Raw genomic sequence first — 24839 nt, 5'->3', positions numbered from 1 at the left:
CCTGCACGATGCATGATGATGCGCCACCAAAACTCACGACGTGTAAAGTGTAACCTTGGACTTATTCAACGCGTCAACGTTGTCCTCCCGGGAAAAGCCTTTGGTGGCGCAGGAAGTAGGTGCTTCGGAGCACCGCCGCTCACACTTTGAGCTTATCGGTCTCCGAATGCTTCGGTCGCATCGCTTGTATTAGTTATTCATAGCGCGACCCTTGTTATTGATCCTCGAATGTAGGTGAGTCAGTAAGGATATCAGATATCTACATTCACGCTAACCCTTCGTTTTTCTTTGGGGATACAAGACTGGGGCTTCCGTCCATAATACAACGACACAACACTTCTTTCATCCTATAATGAGCAGCATATAACGCAACCCCTGTTGTCAATTGAAAAACGGTCCGATCTGTCAGCTCATACGGTACCGACAAACCGTCTGGCGGGGATATTGACAACGGTGAAACAACTACTATACATTAGGCTACACGTGTCGTGCTCATCTCAAAGACCTTCCGAGGGAATCCCACTCCAAAGACTCTTCACACCGTTGTGTTCTGTAGGCGCGCGCTGGACACATGAATCATAATTCACGACCAAGGAAACTCCACTTGCTGAAATCTGAGCATGGTAGCATTGCAACACGAGCCGAGTAGATGGCGGCGGTGGCGTTCCTGATACAACTTATACATAGAATGGGCAGAATAGAAATCAGCTAGAGGAAGCTCAAGGTGTTTCTATACGTGGCGGCGGCCACGCAACGCACAAAATTGAAGTTCGCGCGAGTGTTAGGCTTTCTACCAGTGGCAGATCTTTCCCAAGCTGCTCCCAGGGGACTATTCTGCATAGCGACATCGAAAAGGTCGAAGTCAATAAAGTGTTGTTCCAGGAGATTAATGGATCGCGTTCTTTCTGACAATAACACGGTCGTCGGGACTCGGCGGCCGCTAGCGTTTTTTACTTGACGCAGTTTGAGGTACTACGACGAGGATCGGTGGCTATACGTGTTTGCAAAAGTACTTGGCGGTACGAGTCGACAGTCTGTTCACAGTTTCAAGTTCTCGGCCAATCATCGGGCTATCTTTGGACTATTTCTTGCACAAAGCTCGACAAGAACATGGCAACTGCCAGAGATATAGGATCCGCTGCAGCCTCAGCTCAATGGGACTCAATACAAGATTATCTTCGGGCTATTCGAGGTCCGGACTCGTCGCTCTCCTTCGAATGAGTACGGTTTCACACTTGCCATGCGACCTGGCACTGTGCTTCGATGTATTGCAAACACGGATTCACCCTTTCGGTGGCGCTGAATCCTGTCGCACAAGCTCTCGCTGCCTGTGGCCCACGATCTCTTCAATCCTACAACCCTCACGTTCGGTACTCCAACTTCTGCGAGACGCTCGCTGGAACTATTTCCCCATAAGATTCACAAAGATGGCGAGAGATGACATCACTCTTTGTGCATGCCTCGGTTATAATATGGAGTAATTCTCGAAGGTACTGGATGGGTACTTGACAATGAAAACGAATATATCGTCCTTCGCGACTATCGGGATGCCAGCCACAGTTCCTACGGCGCATTGCAAGGCCAAGTAGCAACCGCAACGTCTTGCATGCCGCCTCATTCAGTTTTGCGTGATAAAATGTATGCACAACTGTTGCTGTGTGCAAGCTGAGACTATCGTCCATAAAAAGTTCATCGCTCTATCACGGTTTGCGTATCTATCAGCAACACCGCAATGTGAGACTGGTTCGCCGACGATGTACACTTGTTTGATCTGAGGTTGCTCGTCGTCAACTGTCGTGTCAGCCACATGGCCCTTGAAGAAGAGCTTAAACGTTGCCAGCTTCAACACCCTTGGGAACTTATTTCGCAAGGTACGATAAACCCGCAAGAAACTGACATGCGCGGTCGAGGTCAGCAGTTGATAGTCAACAGCGTCTTCAACGGCGAGCACGAAAACATTGAATGGCCTCGGTCTGAAGCTGAAGTTTAAGCCAGTGCTATCGTTGGAATGTGCCAAAACGACGAGTCCACGGGCGTCGACGTGAGGAAGAGGTTCTCAGAGATACAGACAAGGTGGCAAAGCCCGGGGTAGGGCACATCGAGATCAGCAAGATTGATTCATGTATGTTTGTACCGCTGTGGGAACTCATTAGCCCTCACACATATTGACGATAGCGCAATGGTCATAGAGTACACTGCAATGGCACGATCCGTGAAATGATACAGCAGGTTAATCGAGCGAAATTTTGATACCAGAGTCATCTCTGCACGCGGCCATGAGATGGAATACCCCGTTGAAGGATTAGCATGTACCTCTCGAACGTCATGACTTGCTACGATTAGCGACGCGCTTGCTTTTCCCTGGCCTTTTAGTGCCCCCGCTCTTACCACCCCTGCCTCCCCTACCACCCTTGAAGCCGCCTCTCCGACCTTCAAAGTCGTCCGTCGAGGCTTTGGTGTTTTGTTTTGACCGACGTCCATTCCCGCCGAACCCAAATTTGTGATCCCGACCCTCGCGAGAGACCTTCTTCCCACCACGTCCGCGAGACTGTTTCGAGGGGCGGTCAGCGATCGCGTCCTCGACTGCGACGTCAAAGCCGTCCGCGTCTGCCTCGGCGTTGTCTAAAGCGCCTTTGCGCTCTGCACAAGCAAAAAAATTCTCGTCAGTCACATTTACATCAGAGCAGGTGGAAAAGGGAGGACGCACTGCGCTTCAGATTCTTGAGCCTATCTTCCATATCCTTCTTGCTCTGCTGGCGCTCCTTGAGTTTCTCCTGCTGCACCTGTTTGCCGAACTTTTTGCCCTCGCGCTCGCGGCGCTTCTCCTCGGAGCGCTTGATGCCCGCGCCCTCGTCGAGGAGGCGTTGCCGGATGCGCTCCATGTGCGCGTCGGATTTGACCATCTCGGCGAAATAGTCGTTGGGTCGGGTGAACGGGAAGGAGTGCTTGGCGGCGAGCGCACGCGCAGCGTTCGCGCTATGAAGGGCCTGCTTATAGCTTGACGGACGGGGGAGTGTAAGCTAAAAGGATGCAATTTGGTGATGATATAGTTAAAAACGTACAAAGCAAGCTCGCGGTTGAGATCGTCATCGACGTCAACCTCGATAGTTTCTGGGTAGCTGACCACGAGCGTCTCCGTCCAGGAGAGCGAAGGGTCGAGCTGTATTGACTCGCGTATGCGCTCAAGCGCAATCTATGGCAGACGTTAGAGTCGAAGAGGTATGGAAAGACAATGCATCACCCACCTTGTCGTCGATTTCGACTTTTTGCTGAGGAACCGCGTCCGCGTCCAGTTCTGCATCCTCGAGCTCGTCCAGAGCAACGACATCCTCGTCGTTTTCTTCCTCCTCTTCTTCATCTCCTTCCTCCGCGTCCTCTTCCTCTTCCTCGCTACCGCTTTCTCCAGAGATTGCTTCCTCACCTAATCCAGCTTCTTCCTCGTCCTCCTCGCCATCATCTTCCTCTTCGTCGTCGTCGCCAGCCAACCCAACCAGTTGCGCCCGATCGAAGTCGTCTAGCCCTTCCTCGCCCAAAAGCTCCATAATCCGCTCCATGCCCTGTTCGTACTCGCTCTCGCTCTCCTCGTCGTCTTCATCTTCACCTTCCCCGCCCTCTTCCTCGTCGTCGCTTTCCGGAGCAGCCAGCTGTTCTTCGTCCGTAACCTCGGGTTGGACGTCAGCAACTTTTGGTGCGGCCTTTTTGGTGGCAGACAACTTCTTCAACGAGATATCGCCATTCGCTTTTTCGGCCTTCGAAGGTTTCACGGTGGTCTTGGACCTGGCCATGGTTTTAGTGTAGGGGTGCGATGGCGAGGTTTGTGTCTGCAGGAAATTTCGGTGCCGTGCGCGTTGCCCCTATTGGGCGTACATACCAAATTTGGAAGGAGCAGAGTCAGCGCGGAAATCTTTTCGCCGCCGTCGCAGGAGACGACCGGCACTGTCTTACCATCTCAAAAGTCCTACAGCATGGTGGGTCTGATTTCTACTGAACTGCAGTCTTATCTGAATGGTGTCTTATAGCGGCCTATTCTTCTTCAAGGTAGATCAACATTGCCGATCACTTGTTACAAGCTCTGAACCGTATCTTATCCCCTTCACCTCCGCATTATGAATAGGACACGAGCGATCGCTCACACAAATCAAGTTCAACAGGGAGGGAGATCTCCTTTTCTCATGTTCAAAGGATCACGTCATCAATGTGTGGTTCTCGCACAACGGAGAGCGGTTAGGAACATACAACGGGCACAACGGCACTGTGTGGACGATAGACGTTGACTGTGAGTCGACGCTCCCATCGTCGTCCTTCATGCGACTGACCTCAGGTTCCATTACCCCTACCGTACACGAAACATCTTCTATTGGCTCGTGAACGCGCACAAAGCCCAATCGAGATACCTCGTCTCGGGCTCGGCAGATAACACGCTCAAGCTGTGGGAGGTCTCGACGGGCAAATGCCTCTTTACCTGGGAGTTCCCAACGGCAGTGAAGCGCGTTTCATTCAGCGACGACGACGAGCAGGTCGTATGCATCACGGAGCAGCGTATGGGCTACCAAGGCGCGATCCGTGTGTTCCGCCTTAACTTCGACGGCGACGGCAAAGATCGTGCGTCCAGTCTCTTTAAACCCACGCATGCATTTGTTCCTAATCCTTACACTATTGGTTTTCGATGATCAGAGGATCCCGAGCCCGAGCGCTTTTTCAACCCTATTGGATCCAAGGCGACCGTCTGCGCGTTCACCTTTATGAAGAACCTAATTGTCACGGGCCACGAGTCGGGCAAGGTCGCACTCATCGATGTTGCCACCGGCGACGAGATTCAGACGAATGAGCGCGCCCACATGGACATAATCACCGATCTTCAGATGGGCCCCGATGGGACGTACTTCATCACGAGCTCAAAGGATAAGGTGGCACGGGTATGTTCCCAGCTCGAAATGGTCCCATTCGAGGAATATCATACTCATCGCTTGGTGAAAAGATACACGACACGAAGACACTTCGCGTCTTGAAGACGTTCTCAACCGAGACTCCTCTCAACAGCGCAGCGATCGCACCTAACCGGCCATATGTGCGTTGTCATGCCTCGTCTTCCGCACTGTTTTTCCGCATTTTACCTGTACTCCTACGTTCATGCAGGTTCTTCTTGGTGGCGGTCAGGAAGCCATGCAAGTCACCACAACTTCGCTCCGGCAGGGTAAGTTTGAGACGCGGTTCTGGCACAAGGTCTTCGAAGAGGAGGTCGGCCGCGTCAAGGGCCACTTCGGGCCTATTAATACGTTCGTATATGCACCTTCATCCCAAGCATGGCTCGCTGATATGAACCGTTTAGTATTGCGGCTCATCCTGCCGGGACCGGCTACGCATCGGGCGGAGAGGATGGCTTCGTGCGCATGCACCACTACGATGACTCGTACTTCAAGTCAAAGCCTTATGGTGATCTTGAGATCGACGAGTAGAGCAGGATAGAGGATGTTGTGTACGTCACGATGGCGTTGTGCGATTAACTATGTACCCAAAAGCCCTGAGCTGAGCGATGCCCGCTCAGTCATCTTATTCATCTCGTGTGTTTCGCTTGCGATCGAATGTAAGCAGTGAGCCTAGAGGTGAGAAGGGCTTTACAAAGGCGCGAGTTACTAAGGTTGAATTGGTCCTTCATTGTGCCAAAATTTGCACCTCCAGCACTGGTAACTCTTGTTCATCGAGCCACCTCGAAGGCAAGAGAAGAATGAGGAGATGTTACAAAGCAAACATCTTCCAACAACGCTGACCGAGAGAATTAGACCATTGTCAGCGTTTGTCAGACGGCAGCAGTCTTCGTAATCTAAGAGCGATGCTTCCAGGCGTTCAAACCCGGGTTTAACAAAGCGAAACCGGCTATGTTGTGGGAGTCGGTACAACCTCTGTGGAACGGCAATGTCCGGCGGCCTTCGAAAATAGCCTTTAGGAGCTCGGTCCTCGGCCATTCGACTCGGTTGCGACTCGGACTTCCATGTGCAAAGTGTCTACGTCCCCAACATCATTGGCTCACGAGCATATCCTCGAGGAGAAGATCTTACCGGTAATGTCGAGTACCTTCCGGCGACTCTGTCGTCGTCGGTGCAGCTCAGACGGCGACGATATCCGAAATCTCATCACAGCCAGGCGCGGCGATGGACGCGCATACACTCATGCTGATCTGCGACCGTTGCATGACAAAGATCAGTACAAAATAGTTCCTGACGTAGCTCTGGATAGAAACTAGACTTTGGCTCTCAGATAAAAGCCAGTTTTGTGCTGCGACATGAAGCCAGGAACTCGCAAAAATACACTCGCAAAAGCACCTAGATCCACAAATGTCTTCCACTCTGAAGCGCGGTGCAGCTTGCACATCTTGCAGGTATGAAACTTCAATATGCGCCATGCTAAATATGATCTGACGTTCTCACTAACTCGCGACACTTGTCAGACGCCGTAAAGTTGTACGTCTCCTACCAGACCTCATGTATCGTCTCAGCCAACCCGATGACGCTGTCCCCGTGCAGAAATGCAGCGGCGCCCGCCCCGCATGCGACCAGTGCACCCGTGTTGGTATCGAAGCCGACTGCAAATACACCGATAACGCCAGGCTATCTCACACGGAGACGCTCGAGCGGGAGATCGAGAAGCTCAAATCCCGTCTCCAAGAGTTGGAGCCACCAATGCCCATTATGCTGCACGACCCATCTGCTCAGGCTTATACCTCCCCTACGGATACCGTTGCACCTCCTGAGACGCCTTACTCAGAGGAAACTGAAGAAGGCGCTATGCACGGTGTCCCGGCAGCATATGACGATGGCAGGATGACTTCGGATGCAGACATGTACTTCGAGCTGCGCCCTGACGGAGAGCCAGAATCCCCTGTAGAGGTAGAACAGCCCCAAGCTTCGACGGCTGTCGGTTGGTGGGATCTCGACCAACCACCCCAGGACTGTATCTTGAAAGCGTAAGCAATATCTTCTTGAGCACCTTTGGTTTTTTAAAACTTTACACACAAACTCGATGATTAATTTCGATAATCACCAGGGTCCCCTTATTGTCCCCTCAAGCACCCGGGTTTGGCTTCTTCCTCGACCCCGCCAACGAATTCCACACGACCGACTTCTCGGATGATCTGCCTACATACAAACTCCTCTTCTGGAACGCCGTCGTTCTCTGGGCAATCCACGTCGAGCGCGACCCCAACCTGTCCGTGCACGAGCCCGCCGTCCTCACGCGCACGCTGTCCCAGCTACGAGACGCCGTCGGGCATATCACGTCGGAGAGCTTCCTGTATGTTCTGCAGGGCGAGATCACGGTCGCGTATTATCTCCTGCGCGACGCGCGCTGGCACGAGGCGAGGTACCATGCGAATGCGGCGGCGATGCTTGCTCTTGATTTCGGGATCGGGGCGATGGGCAGGGACGATGCGAGTGGGGACGACTTGGTGGAGGTCTCGGCATTCCAGTTTTACCCTGGAAGAAGCTACTTCCGTTTGGCGGAGGATCTGGATAGGGATATTTGCACTGACGCTTTCTACAGCGTGTGCATTCTGGATAGGTGTCTGGCGGTCTTGCTGGGCACGGAGGCGGTGATCAGGCCAGAGGTGAGCGGTTGATGTTCATGGCGTTGGTATGTTCTGGAGCTGACTTTCGTGTTAGCTCACCGAGGAATTGTTCCTTGTACCTGGGCATGGTGTCGTGCAGACAAGATCTGCCCTCTTCCTTGAGGCGAACGCATCCGACCTTTTGTACCGCGCGACGGTAATTAGTAAGCAGGAGAATATCCATAACAATCCTGGTATGCATCTTACCCGTTAGTAGTGTATTGACTATCACCAAGGCTAACTTCTTGCTCTCAGAGGAACAGGCAGCGGCACACGACGAGCTCGATGGAATTATCACATCCTTCCTCGAGCACGTCGACGCGAATCGCGCACCTGCCGATCCGGGGCTTGAGGATCGGACATACATAACGCTCAAGTCGTTGCTGTTGATGGCTCGTATTCAGCTCAGGCTGCCATTTGAAAACAGCGGCGACGACATGATCAATGAAGAGGACGCTGATGTTCGCCAAGCCCGCCATGACAATCGCGAGATGATCGTCGACGCCCTAGTTGGCTTCTCGTACCTCTTGGCAGAGTCGGATACGCAGCACATGAGCCCGTTCAATCCAGTCTTAGCGGTACCATTTCTTTCTCGTAACCTCCCATTCCAATAAATCCGAAACTGATGCGCCCATGGTCTCTTCAGAACATATGGATCGCTGTGTGCCACTTGCTGTACGTCGAGCTCAAGCACGTCCGCGACGGTGACGGCGCGGACCAGTCCAAGCTAGAGAAGGCGACGAGGCTGACGGACGCGAGCGTGCAGCTCGTGCATGAGCTGCTGGCGCTTGGGGAGACCATCCCTTTGAAGAGTACGTTCTTGTCGCCTTGTTGTGAGTCGAAGGTAGCATCTGATGTGAATTTGCTTTTAAACAGGTTTCCGAGAGAAGTTCGAAGCGGTGTTACCGTTGATGACGTCCCTTGAGGAGGCGGCTTGAGCGATATGCACGAAGGAAGGTCAAGCGACTTTGTGATCGATTGAACACATAGAATATAGATGCGTATGATTTCGAGATGTTCCTGTACCCATTAGAGCGTCGAAGATTTGTATAAATTAGCTGATCGCGAACCCCCCTCAATCACCTGAGGTGTCAATACAAGGATACCATAGGAACGCAACCAAAACCATTGTTGTCCACTCGCCTCACTCAGCTAAACCAGGCTATACGTCGGCAGTTGCTCCCCATTCATGCCCCCACCCTCCTCCATCCGCCCGCCAACATGCCCCACAGGACTCCACGCTTCCTCATTACCCTCTTTCCATACAAACATATCGGCCCCGAAATTCACCTCGAGCTCGCACTCGCCCTCAACACCCACCGCCGCGTACACATCGTGCTCCCGCGGAGGCATGAACACCGCCGGATACGCCGTGACGTCGCCGAGGCGCCGCCCATTGTGCGTGAAGAAGAGGCGGCCGGGGTGGCGGATGCCGCATCCGACCACGTCGCCCTCATGGAGGGTCATGTTCTGCGTAGACGGAGTGTTACAGTAGTCGTGTCCACCGGTGGGGTCCTCGTAGAAGACGCGGAGGTCGTCGAGGTGGAAACCGGCGCTGAGGCGGTTCCACCCAGGCAGGCGCCAAAGGGGGTAGGGTTTGCATGCGAAGCCTAACGTTTCGTCATAATGTCAGCTCGGCCGAGACCCACGTAAAACGGCAAAGAGCGAAGGGAGAACAGCATACCGACTGCGACAATCCCGTTTAGGCCCTTGGTCATCCTGATCACCTTCACCTCGTAGTACACCCCTTTCTTCCCACTCGCGTCGTATTTTCCCGCCAGCAGGGGTATATTGCCCAACAGGCAGAAGTCGCGCTCAGGATCCTCCGCGTCGTGGAACGACCGCACGTGCGTCACGCTCCTCCCCTCCCCCTCTGCATTTGGGTTGCGGATGAATCCTCGGAACGACGTCTGCGCGTGCTCGTTCGGGTAGTCAAGCCCCCACATCCTTGCGCCTCTCGCGTGGATCGCGTCGATCTCGTACGAGGCGAGGAGGCGAGGAGGGTCGACTGGGTATGAGGCGCACCATGCCTCTGCAGCTTCAAAGGCGGCTTCGGGTGCCTCGTGTATGGCGCCGAATTGATGCGAGGGGGTGGTGGAGGGGGTGTAGTCTGGGAGGGCACTGCCCGACGAAGAGAGATCGTTAGCATAGCCTGGGCGATTACCAGAGCTAGAGCCTGTCCCAGAGGACTTGGAGGACTGGTGGCCCATGTTCGAGCGAGCCTGCGGTCGAGGTGATACAGAGGCGGCGGGAATACTGGAACGGACTCCGACAGCAGATTCGAGGCGTGTTCACAACGAGCGGTGTGGCAAGGCAGCAGTGGCGATAGTCGTCTTCGTGCGGATTTTGGTTCCTTCCAAGTGCGAGCTACTAAGTCCAAGACAAAGAAAAAAAGTGCCGTCAGAGCGAGCTGTACTGGCCTGTGTGTTACGATGCCGCTAGCGGATGAATCAACTTTGAAGCTCACCTCAGTATTCTTTGAGCTGCTCCGCTTTTTAACTTCAGAGCCGTGAGATGTGGTGGACGTGGTCCATGATTAAGTGAATGAGGAGATACTTGCTGTAGACAAAGGCTGTGTGTGCAGGCTCATGGTCACAAGAGCATCATCGACAGCAACGACTGACACCCGTGCCAGCGGTGGCGGTGTAAGCTCTCTTAGTACACCGCCATAGTCCGCGCAAGTTGTAAACGCCCGTTCAAGCTAGTCGGTTACATATACTCATAAATGTTCCGTGCAACCATCCTTGTCCTGTATAGCGATCGAACCCCTCAAGACGTTCACAATAAGTAAAATCGCACAACCACATCTCCTTGCAGAAGATTGTCATATTGTTAATACAGATTATTCGTTTACATTAATATCGTTCCTAACAGCGTCATAGTCGTAGCTTAGCTAGACACAGCTCAGAATGTTCCAGCTCATTCAGAAGGGAGCTGGCTGTCCGCGTGGGCAGAAGCCTGCCGCTTCGCCTTCTCCTTGTCGATGGCATCGAGCTACAAGCACAGTGCACGAGCGTGACACGTTCGTCAGCTCGTGAGGGACCAGTCAATATCGGAGGGGTACTCACGCCCTTGGTCTCGACCATACGGTCGATGAAGCCACCGCTGAGTGTAGCGCTGTTTTACACCGTTAGTGAGTGTCGATGACACGGAGAGAGATGGATGGTCAGTACTCACATCATCTCCTTCGCCTTGGCGTGGCTGTCGGGGTGGCCCTGGTCCTTGACGTGCTTCTCGTACGCCTTCATGGCCTATATCATGCGTGCATGAGTTCCTGCCGCCAAAGAACCGTTCAAGAACGGGAGACGAGACATACCTCGTAGGAAGCAGCAGAAGCGAGGAGCTCGTGAGAGAGCGCAGCCTTGTGCGGGGAGTTGGTGACCTACAGAGCATCTGTTAGCGAGAGATATTCGGAGTTTGAAATGCTCTACGAACCTGGTCATGGGCGTCAGCGTGTTTATCGTGGTGGAGGAAATTCATGTTGGTTGTTGCGAAGTTAAGAGATGGGGGTGTCTTAGTATAAGTCTACCCTCTATGGGCTCGATGCAGCTCTTTATATACACCGCGCTAGTGGTGCGAGCCCCGCAAGGGCGGAGAGAGGTGACCTCATCAGCGAAGTCATCAGCGAAGTCATCAGCTACCTCATCCCTTCCCGAAGTCGGGGCGCTGCGCTGCATTTGGGCTCCATGAACGAGCAGACGTGCACGGGGCACCGTAAAATTGGTCTGACCAATCGGAGGCTGCACTCACTACTGTGGTGTTCAGAGCCGGTGACGTAGAAGGTGTGTTCTGCAGTCGGCGACATTCACCGCAAGTTCGGGCCGTGCCGACGGTGGCAGTATAAGGTTTCTGGTGCTCCTCAGCGGGAGTCTGTCCATGTTATACAAGGCGGTGGATGTGACGATTTTGTAGCGAAAAAAGACAATCGAGCCAAGTACTTGCTGAAACATACGTAGTGGCGCGACTTTCGATGATAGCAAGGTACGAAAGATGAAGAAACCACCAACATGTTTTCTGTCTTGACGCGCAGGTTTGAGTGCACATGGCGTCTATTTTGAAGATGCGATCTACTAATACAAAGTTATCTGCAAACAAATGCCGTCATTCAGCTAACCACGAGAAGAACACCGCCGTCAGGCGAACTTCGTCGACGACTCTACACCTTTCCCCCGCCGGCCCCAACCATCTCCATCGCTGGAGCGCTCTGCAACGCGGAAAGAATCCGACTCCCTCTGATCTGCGCCGCAATGCGCATCGCAGCAGCAGACGGTCCCGCAGCAATATCCACCAGCCCCACACCAACCCTCCCCTTCGACTGTGCATCATAGTTCCGCTTGTCGTGTTGGATATTCATAGCGACTCCTACGCCTATCAACGCTACTCCGCCCACGAGCGCAGCGACATCCACAGCGGCGAGCGCCCCCGTGTGCTGAAGCAGCGAGAACACACCACACGTATACGGCCCGTAGATGGACGACTGCAATTTCGTAGCAATGGACCCGCCTATAACGCCCTGTTGTTGCCAGCCGAGTACGCCGAGGAGGATCACGCTCGCTGGTGGTGCTGCGAGGGCGATTCCGATGCCGATTGGGATTGCTGAGACTAGGTTGGGGTGGTTGAGGTAGAACCTGTGGACTGCAGCACGCGTGCGTGTGTCAGGATGCGGGTCCGAAACAGCACAGTATATAATAACGCCACGCACTTTCCTCAGCTGCCATGTTCGCAAACTTACCAACGTCGTCACCAGCCTGAAGTAGCGTAGCGACGAGGTGGGGATTGTTGCGATAGAATGTATGCGCTGTAGCCAGAATTACACGTCAGTCCGACTCTCCTGGCGAGCTGACGATGGAATTGAAACAGCGAAATACGCACCCTCGTTGGCGAGCAACTTGGCGACGTCTCCAACTCCCTTCTCAGCTTGAACCGCCAGAGACTGCACAACGACAGCCGCGTTGCCTCCTCCTGCAGCCCTTTTCACTTCATCGAGCACCTTCCAAGCGTCCGATATCTTGACGGAAGAGGATATATCGGCGTGCGCCTTTGAGACGAACCCGGCTGCTTGCTGGGCTGCTCCCTGAGCAGCCTTGTTGACATCGTCCGCCGCGGTCTTGAGCGCTGGCTGTGCTGTCCGAGTCGCCCATGACAGGATGCTTGTGGTAGTTGAGATTAACTGGTCGACGCAGTAAAGGAGGGACTCACTCTTTGAACGGATCCTGGCTCATCGTTGCGTAGAGAGCGGGGAAGGAAGGGTGTGAGGATCTTGTCGCCGTGAGCCACCTTTAATGGCACGATGAGCGCCCTGAGCTTAATGCAGATACAGCAATACCATATTGGTATGAATGCCATTGCAAACATATCAGGCAAGTATGAGGCATATGAGGGTCTGCAGGGTTCTCGTGCGATATATTCGATGCACAAGGACGCGTTTCTCATCCTACAACTTGGCCTTCACCAATTTCACCCTCCGCACCGCACCCTCACCAGCTCCTTGCAGAGCGGCGAGCATCTCGCGCCCCGTCGCACTTGCCGCAACCTGTACGGCAGCAGTCAACGAATCCCGCGCAACACCCTTCGTCGCCTTATGCTGCCCCCACAGCGCCATTGCCGCACCGACAAGCGCTGCACCGCCCAAAAGCGCAAGGACGTTCGCTGTACCAGTCGAGATAGCCAAGGGAGCTACAGCGCCGGCGGACTGCAGTAGCGAGAACACGCCGCATGTATGCGCGCCGTATACGACAGATTGAAGCGCGGCGGCGATGGACCCTGCGGAGACGCCGGTGGTGTCCCAACCTAGTTCTTTCAGCAGAAGCATGCTGATGGGGCGGCCTGCGAGGACGGTGCCGACGCCTAGCAGGACGGCGGCGACTAGGGAGGGATGGGTGCGGTAGAACGTGTAGACTAGATGAAGGAGGTGTTGCATCAGTATGAAGAGAATGATAGGGTAGTAGGAAGGGGACGCACTTTCTTCGGCTGCTAAACTAGCGAAATCAACAACGGCGACTTTGGCTTTAAGTACGACACTGAGCAGTCGAGGGTGCTTGAGGTAGAAGCTATGCACTGCAACCGGCGCTGGGTGGTCAGCGTTCGACGGAATGTCCGAAAAGCCATTGAAGCGTACCTTCATCCACGACAAGTTGACCAACATTCTCAGCACCTTCCGCCGGCTGGGCGAAAAGCTGGGCAACGATCTCTGCGTCTTTGTCTCCATGGTTTGATATCGCTGCTTCCTTGATTGCATCATAAGACACAACGAAGGTAGACGTCACTTTGGCTGGTACGCTGATAGCGGCGAATGCAACTTGCTGAACCCTGCCTCGTGCGGAGCCGAGACTGTGCTTGATAGCACCCAATGCACTATCCTGAGGTTTCGGGCTTGGGGCATGTCTGTCATATCGTCATGAGAGTGATGAGCTCAGCTCACCTCGGGTAGTTCCCCATGGCTAGGTAGAGAGAGAAGGTAGCAACAACGGTCACGCGTCACGGACGCCCAAGTAAGCGAATCGCATCGCTGGCGCTTCCACCTATCCGTTTGACCATTCCAACTTGCGTGAGCGCTTGTGTGATGAAGGAAGGCGTTTCGGCAATACCCGGACAACCATTCAGGGGTTGAAGTACATACACCTCAGTTTAGCTTCCAACGTCCTCAACGTTGCTACCGGTAATATCGAGCGCATCAGGTGCTCAAAGCTGTCTCTCAGTGTCTCTCACTCATATCATAGCTAAAGATCGTTGTTTTATTGATACATCTTGCTCATTTACAACAGATTTCTTCCTAACAACGGCGCAATCCTAACGTACACCCAGCTCAGTATTGCCCAGGGAAAGCAGCAGGGAGGTGGTTATCCGCGTGGGCAGTCGCCTGGTGCTTGACCTTCTGCTTGTCGATGAAGTCGAGCTATAAGGATGTACGCAGCACATGCGTAACGCGGTCATCATGATCAGCTCGGTGCTCGTGAGAGATCAGTTGATACTGGAGGGGTACTCACGCCCTTGGTCTCGACCATGCGGTCGATGAAGGCACCGCTGAATGCAGCACTGGGAGGCAAGGTCAGTCGATCGCATCAAGGGTAGCGAGGCGGGAAGAGGTGGTGTATTCACATGAGCTCCTTCGCCTTGGCGTGGTCGTCGGGGTGGCCCTGGGCCTGAACGTGCTTCTCGTACGCCTTCATGGCCTGTATCATGCGCGCGTTAGATCCTGCAGCTCAGCGAGCCATGTGAGGACGGGAGATCGTACCTCGTAGGAAGCAGCGGCTGCGATCAGCTCATGCGAGAGCGCGGCCTTGTGCGGGGCATTGACGACCTGCAAAAGCATCTGTTAAGCCAGAGATCTATACACCACTCGCATGCCCTACGAACCTCGGAGTGGGCGTCAGCGTGGTTATCGTGGTGGTGGTGATGCATGTTGTTGTTATGAAGAGACGAGGATGTAGTACCCTCTCGATGGAATCGATGCCGCTCTTATATATATAGCGCGCTAGTGCTGCGGACCCCGCCCCGAACAAGGGCAAAGAGAGGTGACCTCATCTCTTCCCGAAGTCGGGGCGTTGCGATGCAATGGGGTTTCACGGACACAACATGGACAGGACAATGCCAAGGGGCACTGCAAAGCTGTTCTGGCCAATCGGAGGCTGCACTGCCCCGCGTTTCAGCAGCTGGATCAGGGGTTCTTTTGCCATATTGAGGTATTCTATTTTTACAACTGGTGTTCCGACGAAAACAGCGAACTTCGGAATCGAGGATGCATCAATAGGGGCGGTAGCGAGAGGTGCGATGCAACCCAAGCGTCCGTGGCAGTTCAAGTAGGTTCAATCTCACTGGGCCTGTTCTCGCGGATTTCTATCGCGCATATTGCTCGGGTTGGGCAAGACCGTCTCTGGATCTGAGGCTTAGGGCGAGCTGAAGGACACTTTAGAAGAACACAAAAAATGGGGTGAGCGACGGCAGACGGAGAGTGCCGAATCTAGGCCCGATCAAGGCGACACAAGGCGACATCGTCCTGCAGGATGTTCACAAACCCCACCGCCACGATGTGACCCCACACACTGCCAACGCTTCTCATCAAGTCACGACGCAGCTTCTGAGCTTGGAGCGTGCCGATGAGAGGGCATCTGTTACCAACGAGGTCGATTTCTTCACGTGCAAGGGCTTCTTACATTGACCTCACCCATACAGTTTCAAGATCCACTTCACAGCTTAGCGCGAGCCTCCTTGACGAGCGGCGCGCTCATAAACAAGGCCATCAACACCAACGTCAAGACATGATGTGCGTGACACCCGTCAACGGAAATGTATTTCACGTTTCAACAACCAAGGATGAGATACGAAGATGCAGAGATGCCAAGGTAAACTGATGATCTAAACTCCAGACGGCGTCCGGTGATCGCTGACGGGGGACGGAGGATCCCGAGGTGTGTCCTGATTCGCTCTTGGGGGTTATGGAAGTACTCCTGCCAAAAGTGGTCTTGGGAATGCGGGTAGCAGAGGCAGCAGTGAGCGGTGCAGAGAAGATCGCTGTTCCAAGGATGCGAAATGGCCCAGAAGACAGAGGACGAGGCGAGACATGTATCAGGTTCCCAGTCGCGACCAGTAACGTAACCAACGAGGGCGAGATGGACGTGGGGTATGGGCACGGCTCGATATCCCCAGATGAGCGGTGAGCGACCGAGGACCCAAAGCGTGGAGCGAGATGCAGCGGACCGAAGGAGGTGTTGCACTCGCCCTCCTAAGTATTAGCGCTGGCGAGCCAACAACGACAAAGACCAAAAGTCACAAGGATGGATCAACGGGATGAGGAAGGTGCGATATGGACGGGAGTTCTTATATGAACCCCAACGAAAGCAGCATCAGCTATGCCATCGGGTTCTCCACCGCTCCGCGAATAATGCAGCTAGCAGGACTCACCCAATAGCAACTACGCCCGCACCTTCGATCTCGGCGGACGCAGCGTCCCCGTCATCCATCCCCTTCTGCGCCTGCATATACAGCAATCGCCCCACGACGACCACGCACGAATCCCCGCTTGGACTGAGGAAACCTGTAATATCGTTTTAAAAGTATCAGCGTCGATGTCAGGTTCCTCAGTGGAACCGACAAGATCCGTGTCCTGCACGCACGCATACATTTTATCCACCTCTCGAAGGCGCTCCAACGAGCGCGGGGTTCGCAAGGCAATTTTTGTACCTATACAGGACTAACGCGGGGGTGGGGAGAGGGGGCGCAATTCTTATCGTGCCATCCGAAGCGCTGCGTGGTAGTGCGTGGGGTGGGGTCAGCGAATGATAATGTGCCATCCGCTGCTCGCAGTTAATAGGCGTGCCTGAGCATGAGAGCCAGCGACGGGAGGATGTGGGCCGCGGATGGGGGTGCTGCGTCTGAGTGTCCGAGCGTCCGCGTCAGGAACGGGGGAGAACAGTGCAGAGCGTACGCAAGTGCAGCTAAGTTGGGATCGTGGACGTGGTGTACGCGTCCGCAGCCGCGCAGGATGAGACGGAGACGGAAAGAGACAGAGGGCAAGAGAGCGAATTCGAGAGGGATCGGTGTCGTTCCAAAGTCGATGACGAGGCCGGCTTGCGTGTCCTATTAGCATGTCCTGTTCTGGGGTTGGCGCGTCCACGTCGCCAATCAAGGTGAATTTGAAAGAGGGTGGATCACGGGAAGCATATCCAACCGCAAGCAGAAGCGCCATGATCGATGCTGTGGACAGATTGCGGTGACCACCTTCAAATACTTAGCGTTCAGTCGACGTGAGGCCGTGGCTGTCGGAACGAAGCGATACGCGGTGCGGGAGATGCGATGAGCCGGAGGTAGAGAGAAAGGGAAAAGCGAGGGCAAGATGGGTTGGAGGAGTAGTTATTGGATAAAAGGTGGGATGCAAAGCGAGATGGAAATGCAGCTGGCGGACAGCCACAGCTTGGCGGAGGGGTTGCACATCGAGAAACGTTCAACGGGGCGGTCCGAGTCGGCGCTGGTTGCTACGGGCACTCGTCGCCGAACGATTACCGAGCCCCGGTGCCTGTAGTGCCGACGACGATGATTGGGCGCCCAAGTGCGGGCACAATGAGCTGTACGCGGTTCTTCATTTCTGACTCAGTCCGATTCGCATCACGCGGAGGCAGCTCACACGGGAGGGTAATAACGCCGTGGTTCCTGCGCACAACAGCGCAGTCCGCGTCCTTGCTCTGTTTCTTGTCTGTAGAACGGGGAATGGTGGACTGGCTGGAACGGACTGGAGTATAACGAGTGTCCGAAGCTGGCGATAAGTTTTGTCGAGGAATGCTTCTGAAGGGAAAAATATTGCCGGGGATAATATTTGTGTGCCTTTGTCAGCATTGAAAATTCTTGAGCGCCTAATAGCAGTGCCTCTGTTACCCGAAACAGCGGGATGGCGGTTCTGAGCTTGAAATCATGCGGGCCCTTCGGCTTTATAAACTGGCATCGAGTCACTTCCCGCCCCGTCATCCCTCCCTCCTAACCACCACCTCTAGACACCAGCACTACCCCTGTAGCTGCGTCCGGTGTCGTACTGCCCTTCCTAGGTCAATCCGTGAGTGACTCAATCCATTTTCTCTGTCTCTCTGTGCCTACGTGGCCTTTTTGTTGTCTGCTACGGCTCCGCGGTTGCGCAGTCGACTCGAGATCGATTCAAATCGACTCAAGTTTCATCATCCTCGTCTTCATTCCGTTCCATTATGCACACGATGTCTCCCGTCGTCAAGCACGAGCCGCTCCAATCGAGTCCGGCAGACGTCTTGTACAATGCTCCGGGACCGTCGCAGACGAGCGACGCGTACAGGGGCTATTCGGCTCATGCCCATTATCCCTATCCCGCGCCCCATATTGGCGGCGCACTACCATATTCCTACGATGCTATCGACTCCAAGCATGACGTGATCGGAGGGCTGACGTTGTCATCGTACGATTGCAGACTTTCCAGGCCGCAAGACCTGCTGCCTGCCTACAACCTCGTCGATAGAACGCTGCTTCCCCACACCTTGTCTTCTTCATACAACCCCAATAGCCAACATGTTCCAGATCGCGTTGACCCTCTAAGTCACCCGTCGTCTCCCGATCGACCCCATATTTCGTACACCAACTACCAGCATGTCTCCCCTCAGCAATCTCTTGAAAGTACCCAACTTTCAAGCTCTTCTACTCGCCATGTCGCGATAAACAGCAACTCTCCACGTCCAAGGACGTCCTCTCAGGTTTTCAGTAATATTTCGGATCTCGCCGCCCATTATGGCATCCCTCAGTCTCTGCCTCGCGCACCTCGTACTACCCCTCGTAGACAAGAAGAACCCGTCGACTCTTCCATCTTGCCCGACTCTACTTTCGATTTCGCCAGCTTGTGCTCCAACTACCTAACGATGTTATCCCAAAACGCCACCTCTCATGGTGCACCCGAGGAGACTCGGGACTCGGCGGCGCCTGCCACGGAGCAGGTGACCGATGCCGACGCCGTCCAATCGTTGATGGACGTTTTAAACAGTGAGTCACGTCGGCCCCAACCTGTTGCCGACTCATTATTCACACTGGCTTTGCGTCGTCGTACAGCCTCGCCGGACTTCCCGATGGCGCACAGCTTCGATGATTACGAGGAGTTTCTCACCTCGCCTCTCATCGACTCGCCACTGGATGACGACCTCCTCACCACGCCGGCCCTCGGCTCGGCTGACATCAATGCGGACATCTACACGAGCCCACTCATTGCTGACTATGGTCCTGACTCATTCGGAGACATGTCCCCTCTGTTCGATGATGTGGCTATTTATATGGACGCCAAAGCGCCCTCTGCTCTCCCTGCGCATTCCTTCGATGGCATGTATTCAATCTCCCCCGATACTCCTTTCCTCGACTCTCCCGACACCTCCCCTATGTCCGTCTCCAAGCCTTCTCCTGGCCGACGGAAGCCCTCGGCTACTGGTACTCGCAAGAACGTCACTCCTGCCACCCTCGTTCCGGTCGACGCTCCAACACAGACTCGCAAGTATGTTACTCCTTCGGCTACGTCACGCAAGGAGCTGCCTGCTGTGTTCGCGCGCAAGCGTGCTCGGTCGACGGCCTTCGCCGATGAGGAGGACCAGCTTGACGAGGAGGACGTCTCAATGAAGCCGACGATGACCGAGCAAGAGCAAATAGAGGCGAAGCGGCGGCAGAACACCATCGCCGCCCGTCGCTCGCGGAGGCGCAAGCTCGAATACCAGCGGGAACTCGAGGACAATGTCGAGCACTACAAGCGGGACAGCGAGCAGTGGAAGTCGCGCGCGCTGATGTACCAGGCGCTGCTGCGGTCGCACAACATCGAGGCTCCGGATTTCCCTGAGATCTAATCTCTGTCGGCGTTTCATGGTTGCTGCGTACTGTCGTTCATCTTTTTCAGTCTTGTCTTGTCTATTGTTGCTCGCGTTTGATACCCTTCCTCATCATGGTCTCATTTGAACTTTTCTTTTTGCAACGTCTTCACTTTCTATTCCTCTGCGTAATGGCGGCTCGGCCGCATCTTCGATGCTCCGTGTATTCTTATATTCATCCATCACCATTCCCCTACCCACTGGCCAGGAGTATCGTCGTATCCCCCCTCCCCCCAAGCCCGTTTCGTTTTTTCTTATCCTTTCATATGGTTCCCTCTCCGATAAAGATGAAATTTCCGATATCATCCCCGTCTATTCGAGTGCTTCGATAAAATACTAAAATCGTATCATCTACTCCCATTACCTCCCCTCACCCACTTGATCACGTCCCCTCCCCTTATTGCGTACATGTGTCTTGTCTTACATGCCACTTAGGCCAATCGAGTTATTTTGCGAACCGCAATCTTCTGGCGTGATTAATCGTAAGCCGCAATGAGTTTGTGAAGTGCGAGTGAGTCAAGGGGGGAGGTGCTTGGACTCGATGAGAGCGGTATTGTCGCGTTGGCTTTCGCCGGGTCGTGGTGATCGTCGAGGATTCTGTGCGACGTTCCTGAATGCCGAGAGATGAGTTGGCTGGCGAGCTGGTGTATGCACGCGTGTGCTCGAGCGTGTTATATTTAACGCATCGAGGGTATGTCTCGCGGTGCCTCGCGGTGGTTGTTTAAGTATGTTAGCGTGGTGGTTTTATGACGATGGTGTTATATGTCACGCATTCAGGTAGCGACTCGGACTTGGGTTGCAACGATGGAACGATGAATCGCAGATTACTGACTTGGGTACGGCTACAATAGGGGTTCACGACGAAGGCGTTGTTAGTGTGTTGCACGCTCAGACAGCAACTTCAGAGCGAAATGACGATTGATCAGTGTGAACATGGGGAATGAATGAAGATATTGTTTGTGCTCCCCTGTACTTGAGGCGTGCCTGATCGTCGAGGGTTGGCCGTTGAGCTGGCTCTTAGGCATGGAAGGCGAGTGTAGGGGATGGTGATGCATGTACAGCGTCTTTCGCAACTCGACGGTGTTCTTGTTAATGGTTGGACGTCGATTTGGGTGAAGGGGGCTTATGCTTGTAACATCTGAAATAACGCGGCATTATTTACGCTCCCCTGTGTTAGAGGCCCATGAGCACCGTCCGTTATCTGAAGACATGATTGGGACGTCGTGGTCGACAGCTGGGTGCAGGGGCGTGAACGTGACGAAGTTGTGTTTGGATGCGTGTGGTGAGGGAGGTGAAGGCGGTTTATTTCTGGTGCGGACGAGGGTAGCGGGCGGCCTTGTGATTCGTCTAGGAGGAATGTAAGCGTGTGTGTATTATTGTGGCATGCAGCGAGCAGCGAGAGCGAGTGAATGCTATTTGAGCGACGGCCTGCGACGGCGGTGTGATGCTATTCGTGGCGATGAGTAAATTTGGTTCGCAGTGCATGCAGTAGCTGCAGTAAGAATAGACTACGAGGAACGCATGTTCAGGTCAGGTACCTGGTTATGGCGAATTTTCCGGAGGAAAGTCGAGGGAGAAACGGCGCATAATGAGGATCACGTTAAGGCTATTCGGCGTTGGGCATCCGGGCCGTTTTTGGTTTGCCTATTATTATCGGGCAGCGCGTGGACGCGTTGGGCGCGGAGGGTCAGCTGGCTGCTGGCTCAGTGGGACGAGATTGGGTGGGTGTGGTTACATGAGCTATGGAAGGGCCTCGACGACGACATGGAGGAACGCATAGCTAGGTTCCAATGAGATAAGTGGCAGGGATCGAGCGCGCGACGGATCTGACGTGAGACGGAGAGACGCGTCGCCAGGCCCATGTGGCGGGACTGACGCCAGCAGGGTGGACGAGCCGAACGCGGCGAGGTGGTCCTTGGCTGGCTCGTTGGAGCTATCAATCCACTCGCTAAGCCTTGCTTCTCGGCCCATCTCGCAACTCGCACGCTGGCTTCATGTTTCGTCTCTTGCTTGTTGCCTTCCATTACAGTCAGTCTTCATTTTCCTCCTCTGCGACGCACCGCAGCGACCAAATACAACAACGTTGTGAATACACTCGAGAAATAGGGTGACATCGGGCAGGAGAGGCCGACCACCTGGACTTTTGTTGTTGTTATCGTCGTCGTCCTGGGCCGTCGCCGCCGTCGGTACGTTTTCTATATTCGGGATGCGAACAAGCCGGTCGCTAATCCATATTCCGTTTCGATGCATGGGCCTCCCACCACACCCCTTCCCTTCCCGTTTCCCTCTCCTCGTCCCTCTGGCCGGCCCATACTCCTCCATCCCATCCCACACTTCCCTCCTCCCCTTCATCATCCCACCTTCCCCCATTCCATCCCACTTGCCCCCACACTCGACGCACGTTGCAGGCACGCATACACACACCCGGCATAGGCTATAGCACTGCACGCCTCACCACCGACACAGACCCAGGACTCGCTTACGGATACGCTCGCACGCATTTGGATTCGGAGAAGAGGCCTACATAGAAACCCATTATTGGCCTTTGGGCTCGAGCATCTATAGAGAGATACCACAGCACTCACATTCACATTTACTTTTACCCTCCTCCACCGTTGGAGCAGGACCCGGACCAGACTCATCAGCTCATCGGCCCATTCGCTGTCAACAGTAACGACAAATGCACCGCCCACACTCCTCGGCATTCCATTCCATCCGGCCGCGCGCCCTGCTCGCGCTCGCCATCCTCGCTTCGCCCGTGTTCGCATCTCTCCCCTTGCCCATGCCCGCTGGCGAGCCACCAGCACCGCCGCCGCAGGTAGATGTCGATTTCCTGGAGAGGCGGAAGACGCCGTCGACGGGGTACTACGACCCGAACAATTCTGGCGGTGCGATGCTCACTGTGCGTGTCCCCTCTTCTCTCCCCTCCTCACATGCCCTCTTTTTCGTCTATTCGCACGTGCGTGTGCTGACCGAGGGTTTGAATCCGATTTAGCTCGTGAACAACACGTATCCCCCGGGCCTGCACGAGCCCATCAACGTGATCATGTCCGCGTACTCGGACTGGGACGTGCTCCAGCCCGTGACGACCGACGGCGGGCTCATCAACTGGTTCCAGTCCGTCGGGTTCTCGACCGAGTGTCTCGGGCAACATTCGGGCGATAATCAGGCGGCGAATTTGGGCGATGGACATGGGTACTGTGCGTATCTTCCTATACACTATCCCCGTGCATCTCCTTTACATGTAAATTGACGTCCGACGTGTCTTTTTAACGTACAGTGAACCAGACGGCGGTTATCCGATGGGACTACGGCGACGCGACGGTGGGGACGTGCGAGGAGACGATTGAGGGAGGGGACCATATTCGGTATTGGATACAGAACGGGCCCAGTGCGGACAGGTGTGTGTGCCACCTCTCACCGTTATCTCTTTCTCTCTCTTTTGCGCCTGGGCGGCGTGGAGGGCGGTGGAGCAGCTAGCGCATTTTCTTCCAAGAACGTGTCTCAGCGTCTGTCCGTCCCGGAGCGCGCACTCCACCGCACGTCATTGCATCTGCCTCGCGCATCCGTGTTCACGTAAAGGCCATCATGAGCGCTAACTGTGATTGCGTTTTCTGATATAGCGGTGCGGTGTTCATGGCGCTCTCGTATGAGATGCCGATAGCGCGTAAGCTTTCCTTCGTGTTCTGTTGCGCTTAATCGCCGTCGCTGATCACCGAGCGTCTTCCCTCTCTCTCGCCCCTCCTTTGATGTATGTGTGTTGATATGTGGGTGTATGGGGGTGTTATACAGAACAACACAATATCGTTCCGAACGGGTATAATCTCGGCCGGGACTGGTTCGTGGGCAACGCGACGGCGCAGAGCAGTCTTATTCCGTCGCTGAACGTTACGAACGCGTCGTCGTATTCGGGGGAGACGACGTTTAATGGTGCGTACGCGTTTTGGCTTTTGTTGCTCTCCCCCCTGCTCTCCTCCCAGTTTTCATCCACTCCCTTACACCGACTGTTTCATGACAATTTGAACGACGGATGATCGGCTTGATGCTCATATGATTGTTATTCCTATATCTGTTGCAGGGTACACATACTCGAATAGCGTTACGTACGTCTCGGGGCTCCTGCAGAACACGTCTATTGGGATCAACCACAACGACAGCGTGCCTATCGACGGGAAACCGGCGATCGATGGGCTCGTTGCGGTCGTGGAGGTCAAGATTGTGGGCAAGCCGGCGAACAGGTTCGTACAGTGCTCGTCTGACCCGCCCTTGGGTGGCGCTGACATATATTTTCAGTGGTGCACTCCCACAGCTGGGCTTCTCGACGTCGCTCCTCACGTCGCTAGCTATTCCATTACTCCTCTCCGGCTGGCTAGCGCTCGCACCATGATCGTCTGCCCTGGATGTTGTTGTCGTGTTGTCCTTCTAGCTATAGGATTGCTTGTTCGTCCGGCTATCTGACTGTTTATTGGACGCTGTCCTCTATTATCTCTTACTATTGCAATGCCCGCACATATTCCATCACATCACACGGAGTCTCTGTCTCTCGGACTGTTCATACTACCCGCCGCTCTGCAACCCTACCCGATTTTCAAGTTATTTCGGAGTACATACCTACCTACCTACCTCGAATCACCGACACCCCGTCTACTGTCTACCCGTCTACCCCGTTACCGTTTACCGCTTTACGAACCCATCGCTCGATGAACATAGATCGGTCACCCCGTTTGGCGTTCTTTACTTCCGTTTCCATCCCCGCCCTGCCCTTCACGTTGCCAGCGGTGGGCAGGTGGGGAATCGCAGGGAGCGCCGGCGGGCACCATAATTCTTCTCTGTATGCTTTCTCTCAGCGCCTAGCGACGCGATGCGAACGACGTACGCTTGTTGATATT

General features: G+C 54.5%; 9 protein-coding genes across 9 annotated transcripts; 4 read left to right on the top strand and 5 right to left on the bottom strand.

Annotated features, from left to right (window-relative positions):
• Positions 1-2159: 2159 nt before the first annotated feature.
• On the bottom strand, positions 2160-3790 carry CONPUDRAFT_85793 (eukaryotic rRNA processing). The gene is made up of 4 exons (XM_007777058.1): positions 3246-3790; positions 3063-3193; positions 2708-2997; positions 2160-2640 (listed from the first exon to the last, which is right to left on the bottom strand). Exons 1-4 carry the CDS (start codon positions 3552-3554, stop codon positions 2324-2326), a joined length of 1047 nt encoding a protein of 348 aa, XP_007775248.1. The 5' UTR covers positions 3555-3790; the 3' UTR covers positions 2160-2323.
• A 148-nt stretch (positions 3791-3938) lies between these two features.
• On the top strand, positions 3939-5570 carry CONPUDRAFT_85792 (WD40 repeat-like protein). The gene is made up of 8 exons (XM_007777057.1): positions 3939-3968; positions 4020-4038; positions 4115-4276; positions 4381-4602; positions 4675-4916; positions 4979-5068; positions 5137-5276; positions 5330-5570. The coding sequence occupies exons 1-8, from the start codon at positions 3966-3968 to the stop codon at positions 5454-5456; spliced, it is 1005 nt and encodes a 334-aa protein (XP_007775247.1). The 5' UTR covers positions 3939-3965; the 3' UTR covers positions 5457-5570.
• A 762-nt stretch (positions 5571-6332) lies between these two features.
• CONPUDRAFT_170002 (uncharacterized protein) lies at positions 6333-8538 on the top strand (the record flags this gene model as incomplete). Its single annotated transcript, XM_007777056.1, has 7 exons — positions 6333-6376; positions 6446-6961; positions 7042-7600; positions 7656-7794; positions 7856-8178; positions 8247-8412; positions 8477-8538. 7 exons carry the CDS (start codon positions 6333-6335, stop codon positions 8536-8538), a joined length of 1809 nt encoding a protein of 602 aa, XP_007775246.1.
• Positions 8539-8634: 96 nt separating this feature from the next.
• Positions 8635-9705, bottom strand: CONPUDRAFT_140427 (uncharacterized protein). The gene is made up of 2 exons (XM_007777055.1): positions 9285-9705; positions 8635-9210 (listed from the first exon to the last, which is right to left on the bottom strand). The coding sequence occupies exons 1-2, from the start codon at positions 9544-9546 to the stop codon at positions 8753-8755; spliced, it is 720 nt and encodes a 239-aa protein (XP_007775245.1). The 5' UTR covers positions 9547-9705; the 3' UTR covers positions 8635-8752.
• Positions 9706-10396: 691 nt separating this feature from the next.
• Positions 10397-11080, bottom strand: CONPUDRAFT_170000 (uncharacterized protein; the record flags this gene model as incomplete). The annotated part of the gene is made up of 5 exons (XM_007777054.1): positions 10397-10594; positions 10669-10717; positions 10778-10851; positions 10917-10982; positions 11036-11080. 5 exons carry the CDS (start codon positions 11078-11080, stop codon positions 10520-10522), a joined length of 309 nt encoding a protein of 102 aa, XP_007775244.1. The 3' UTR covers positions 10397-10519.
• Positions 11081-11756: 676 nt separating this feature from the next.
• CONPUDRAFT_93817 (uncharacterized protein) lies at positions 11757-12822 on the bottom strand (the record flags this gene model as incomplete). The annotated part of the gene is made up of 4 exons (XM_007777053.1): positions 11757-12235; positions 12303-12398; positions 12473-12750; positions 12800-12822. 4 exons carry the CDS (start codon positions 12820-12822, stop codon positions 11757-11759), a joined length of 876 nt encoding a protein of 291 aa, XP_007775243.1.
• A 1464-nt stretch (positions 12823-14286) lies between these two features.
• Positions 14287-20396, bottom strand: CONPUDRAFT_113207 (uncharacterized protein). Its single transcript, XM_007777051.1, has 6 exons — positions 19705-20396; positions 14957-15007; positions 14835-14900; positions 14699-14772; positions 14587-14635; positions 14287-14495 (listed from the first exon to the last, which is right to left on the bottom strand). Exons 1-6 carry the CDS (start codon positions 19945-19947, stop codon positions 14406-14408), a joined length of 573 nt encoding a protein of 190 aa, XP_007775241.1. The 5' UTR covers positions 19948-20396; the 3' UTR covers positions 14287-14405.
• On the top strand, positions 19430-20347 carry CONPUDRAFT_85789 (uncharacterized protein). Its single transcript, XM_007777052.1, has one exon. The coding sequence runs from the start codon at positions 19474-19476 to the stop codon at positions 19927-19929; it is 456 nt and encodes a 151-aa protein (XP_007775242.1). The 5' UTR covers positions 19430-19473; the 3' UTR covers positions 19930-20347.
• Positions 20397-22326: 1930 nt separating the features above from the next.
• On the top strand, positions 22327-24799 carry CONPUDRAFT_113204 (uncharacterized protein). The gene is made up of 7 exons (XM_007777050.1): positions 22327-22852; positions 22946-23150; positions 23231-23351; positions 23574-23617; positions 23743-23880; positions 24029-24188; positions 24244-24799. Exons 1-7 carry the CDS (start codon positions 22631-22633, stop codon positions 24335-24337), a joined length of 984 nt encoding a protein of 327 aa, XP_007775240.1. The 5' UTR covers positions 22327-22630; the 3' UTR covers positions 24338-24799.
• The last annotated feature ends 40 nt before the right edge of the window (positions 24800-24839 follow it).

Source organism: Coniophora puteana, assembly GCF_000271625.1.
Source record: "Coniophora puteana RWD-64-598 SS2 unplaced genomic scaffold CONPUscaffold_19, whole genome shotgun sequence".
Taxonomy (NCBI): Eukaryota; Fungi; Basidiomycota; class Agaricomycetes; order Boletales; family Coniophoraceae; genus Coniophora; species Coniophora puteana.
Note: the sequence above shows the minus strand (reverse complement) of the source record. Positions and strands in the feature narration are given on the sequence as shown.

Bases quoted from the DNA above. Each gene is read 5' to 3' on its own strand.
- CONPUDRAFT_85793 (XM_007777058.1), bottom strand. From the start codon at position 3,554: ATGGAGCGGATTATGGAGCTTTTGGGCGAGGAAGGGCTAGACGACTTC. The intron at 3,194-3,245 runs GTGGGTGATGCA...CGTCTGCCATAG, and splicing joins AAGTCGAAATCGACGACAAG to ATTGCGCTTGAGCGCATACG. The intron at 2,998-3,062 runs GTACGTTTTTAA...CCGTCCGTCAAG, and splicing joins CTCAACCGCGAGCTTGCTTT to CTATAAGCAGGCCCTTCATA.
- CONPUDRAFT_85792 (XM_007777057.1), top strand. The intron at 4,603-4,674 runs GTGCGTCCAGTC...TTCGATGATCAG, and splicing joins CGACGGCGACGGCAAAGATC to AGGATCCCGAGCCCGAGCGC. The intron at 5,277-5,329 runs GTTCGTATATGC...TGAACCGTTTAG, and splicing joins CACTTCGGGCCTATTAATAC to TATTGCGGCTCATCCTGCCG.
- CONPUDRAFT_140427 (XM_007777055.1), bottom strand. From the start codon at position 9,546: ATGTGGGGGCTTGACTACCCGAACGAGCACGCGCAGACGTCGTTCCGA. The intron at 9,211-9,284 runs GTATGCTGTTCT...ACGAAACGTTAG, and splicing joins AAACGGGATTGTCGCAGTCG to GCTTCGCATGCAAACCCTAC.
- CONPUDRAFT_85789 (XM_007777052.1), top strand. From the start codon at position 19,474: ATGTCCGTCTCCAAGCCTTCTCCTGGCCGACGGAAGCCCTCGGCTACT.
- CONPUDRAFT_113207 (XM_007777051.1), bottom strand. From the start codon at position 19,947: ATGAAACGCCGACAGAGATTAGATCTCAGGGAAATCCGGAGCCTCGAT. The intron at 14,901-14,956 runs GTTCGTAGGGCA...ATGCTTTTGCAG, and splicing joins ACGCTGACGCCCACTCCGAG to GTCGTCAATGCCCCGCACAA. The intron at 14,496-14,586 runs GTGAGTACCCCT...ACATCCTTATAG, and splicing joins GCATGGTCGAGACCAAGGGC to CTCGACTTCATCGACAAGCA.
- CONPUDRAFT_113204 (XM_007777050.1), top strand. From the start codon at position 22,631: ATGCACCGCCCACACTCCTCGGCATTCCATTCCATCCGGCCGCGCGCC. The intron at 22,853-22,945 runs GTGCGTGTCCCC...AATCCGATTTAG, and splicing joins CTGGCGGTGCGATGCTCACT to CTCGTGAACAACACGTATCC. The intron at 23,618-23,742 runs GTAAGCTTTCCT...GGTGTTATACAG, and splicing joins GTATGAGATGCCGATAGCGC to AACAACACAATATCGTTCCG.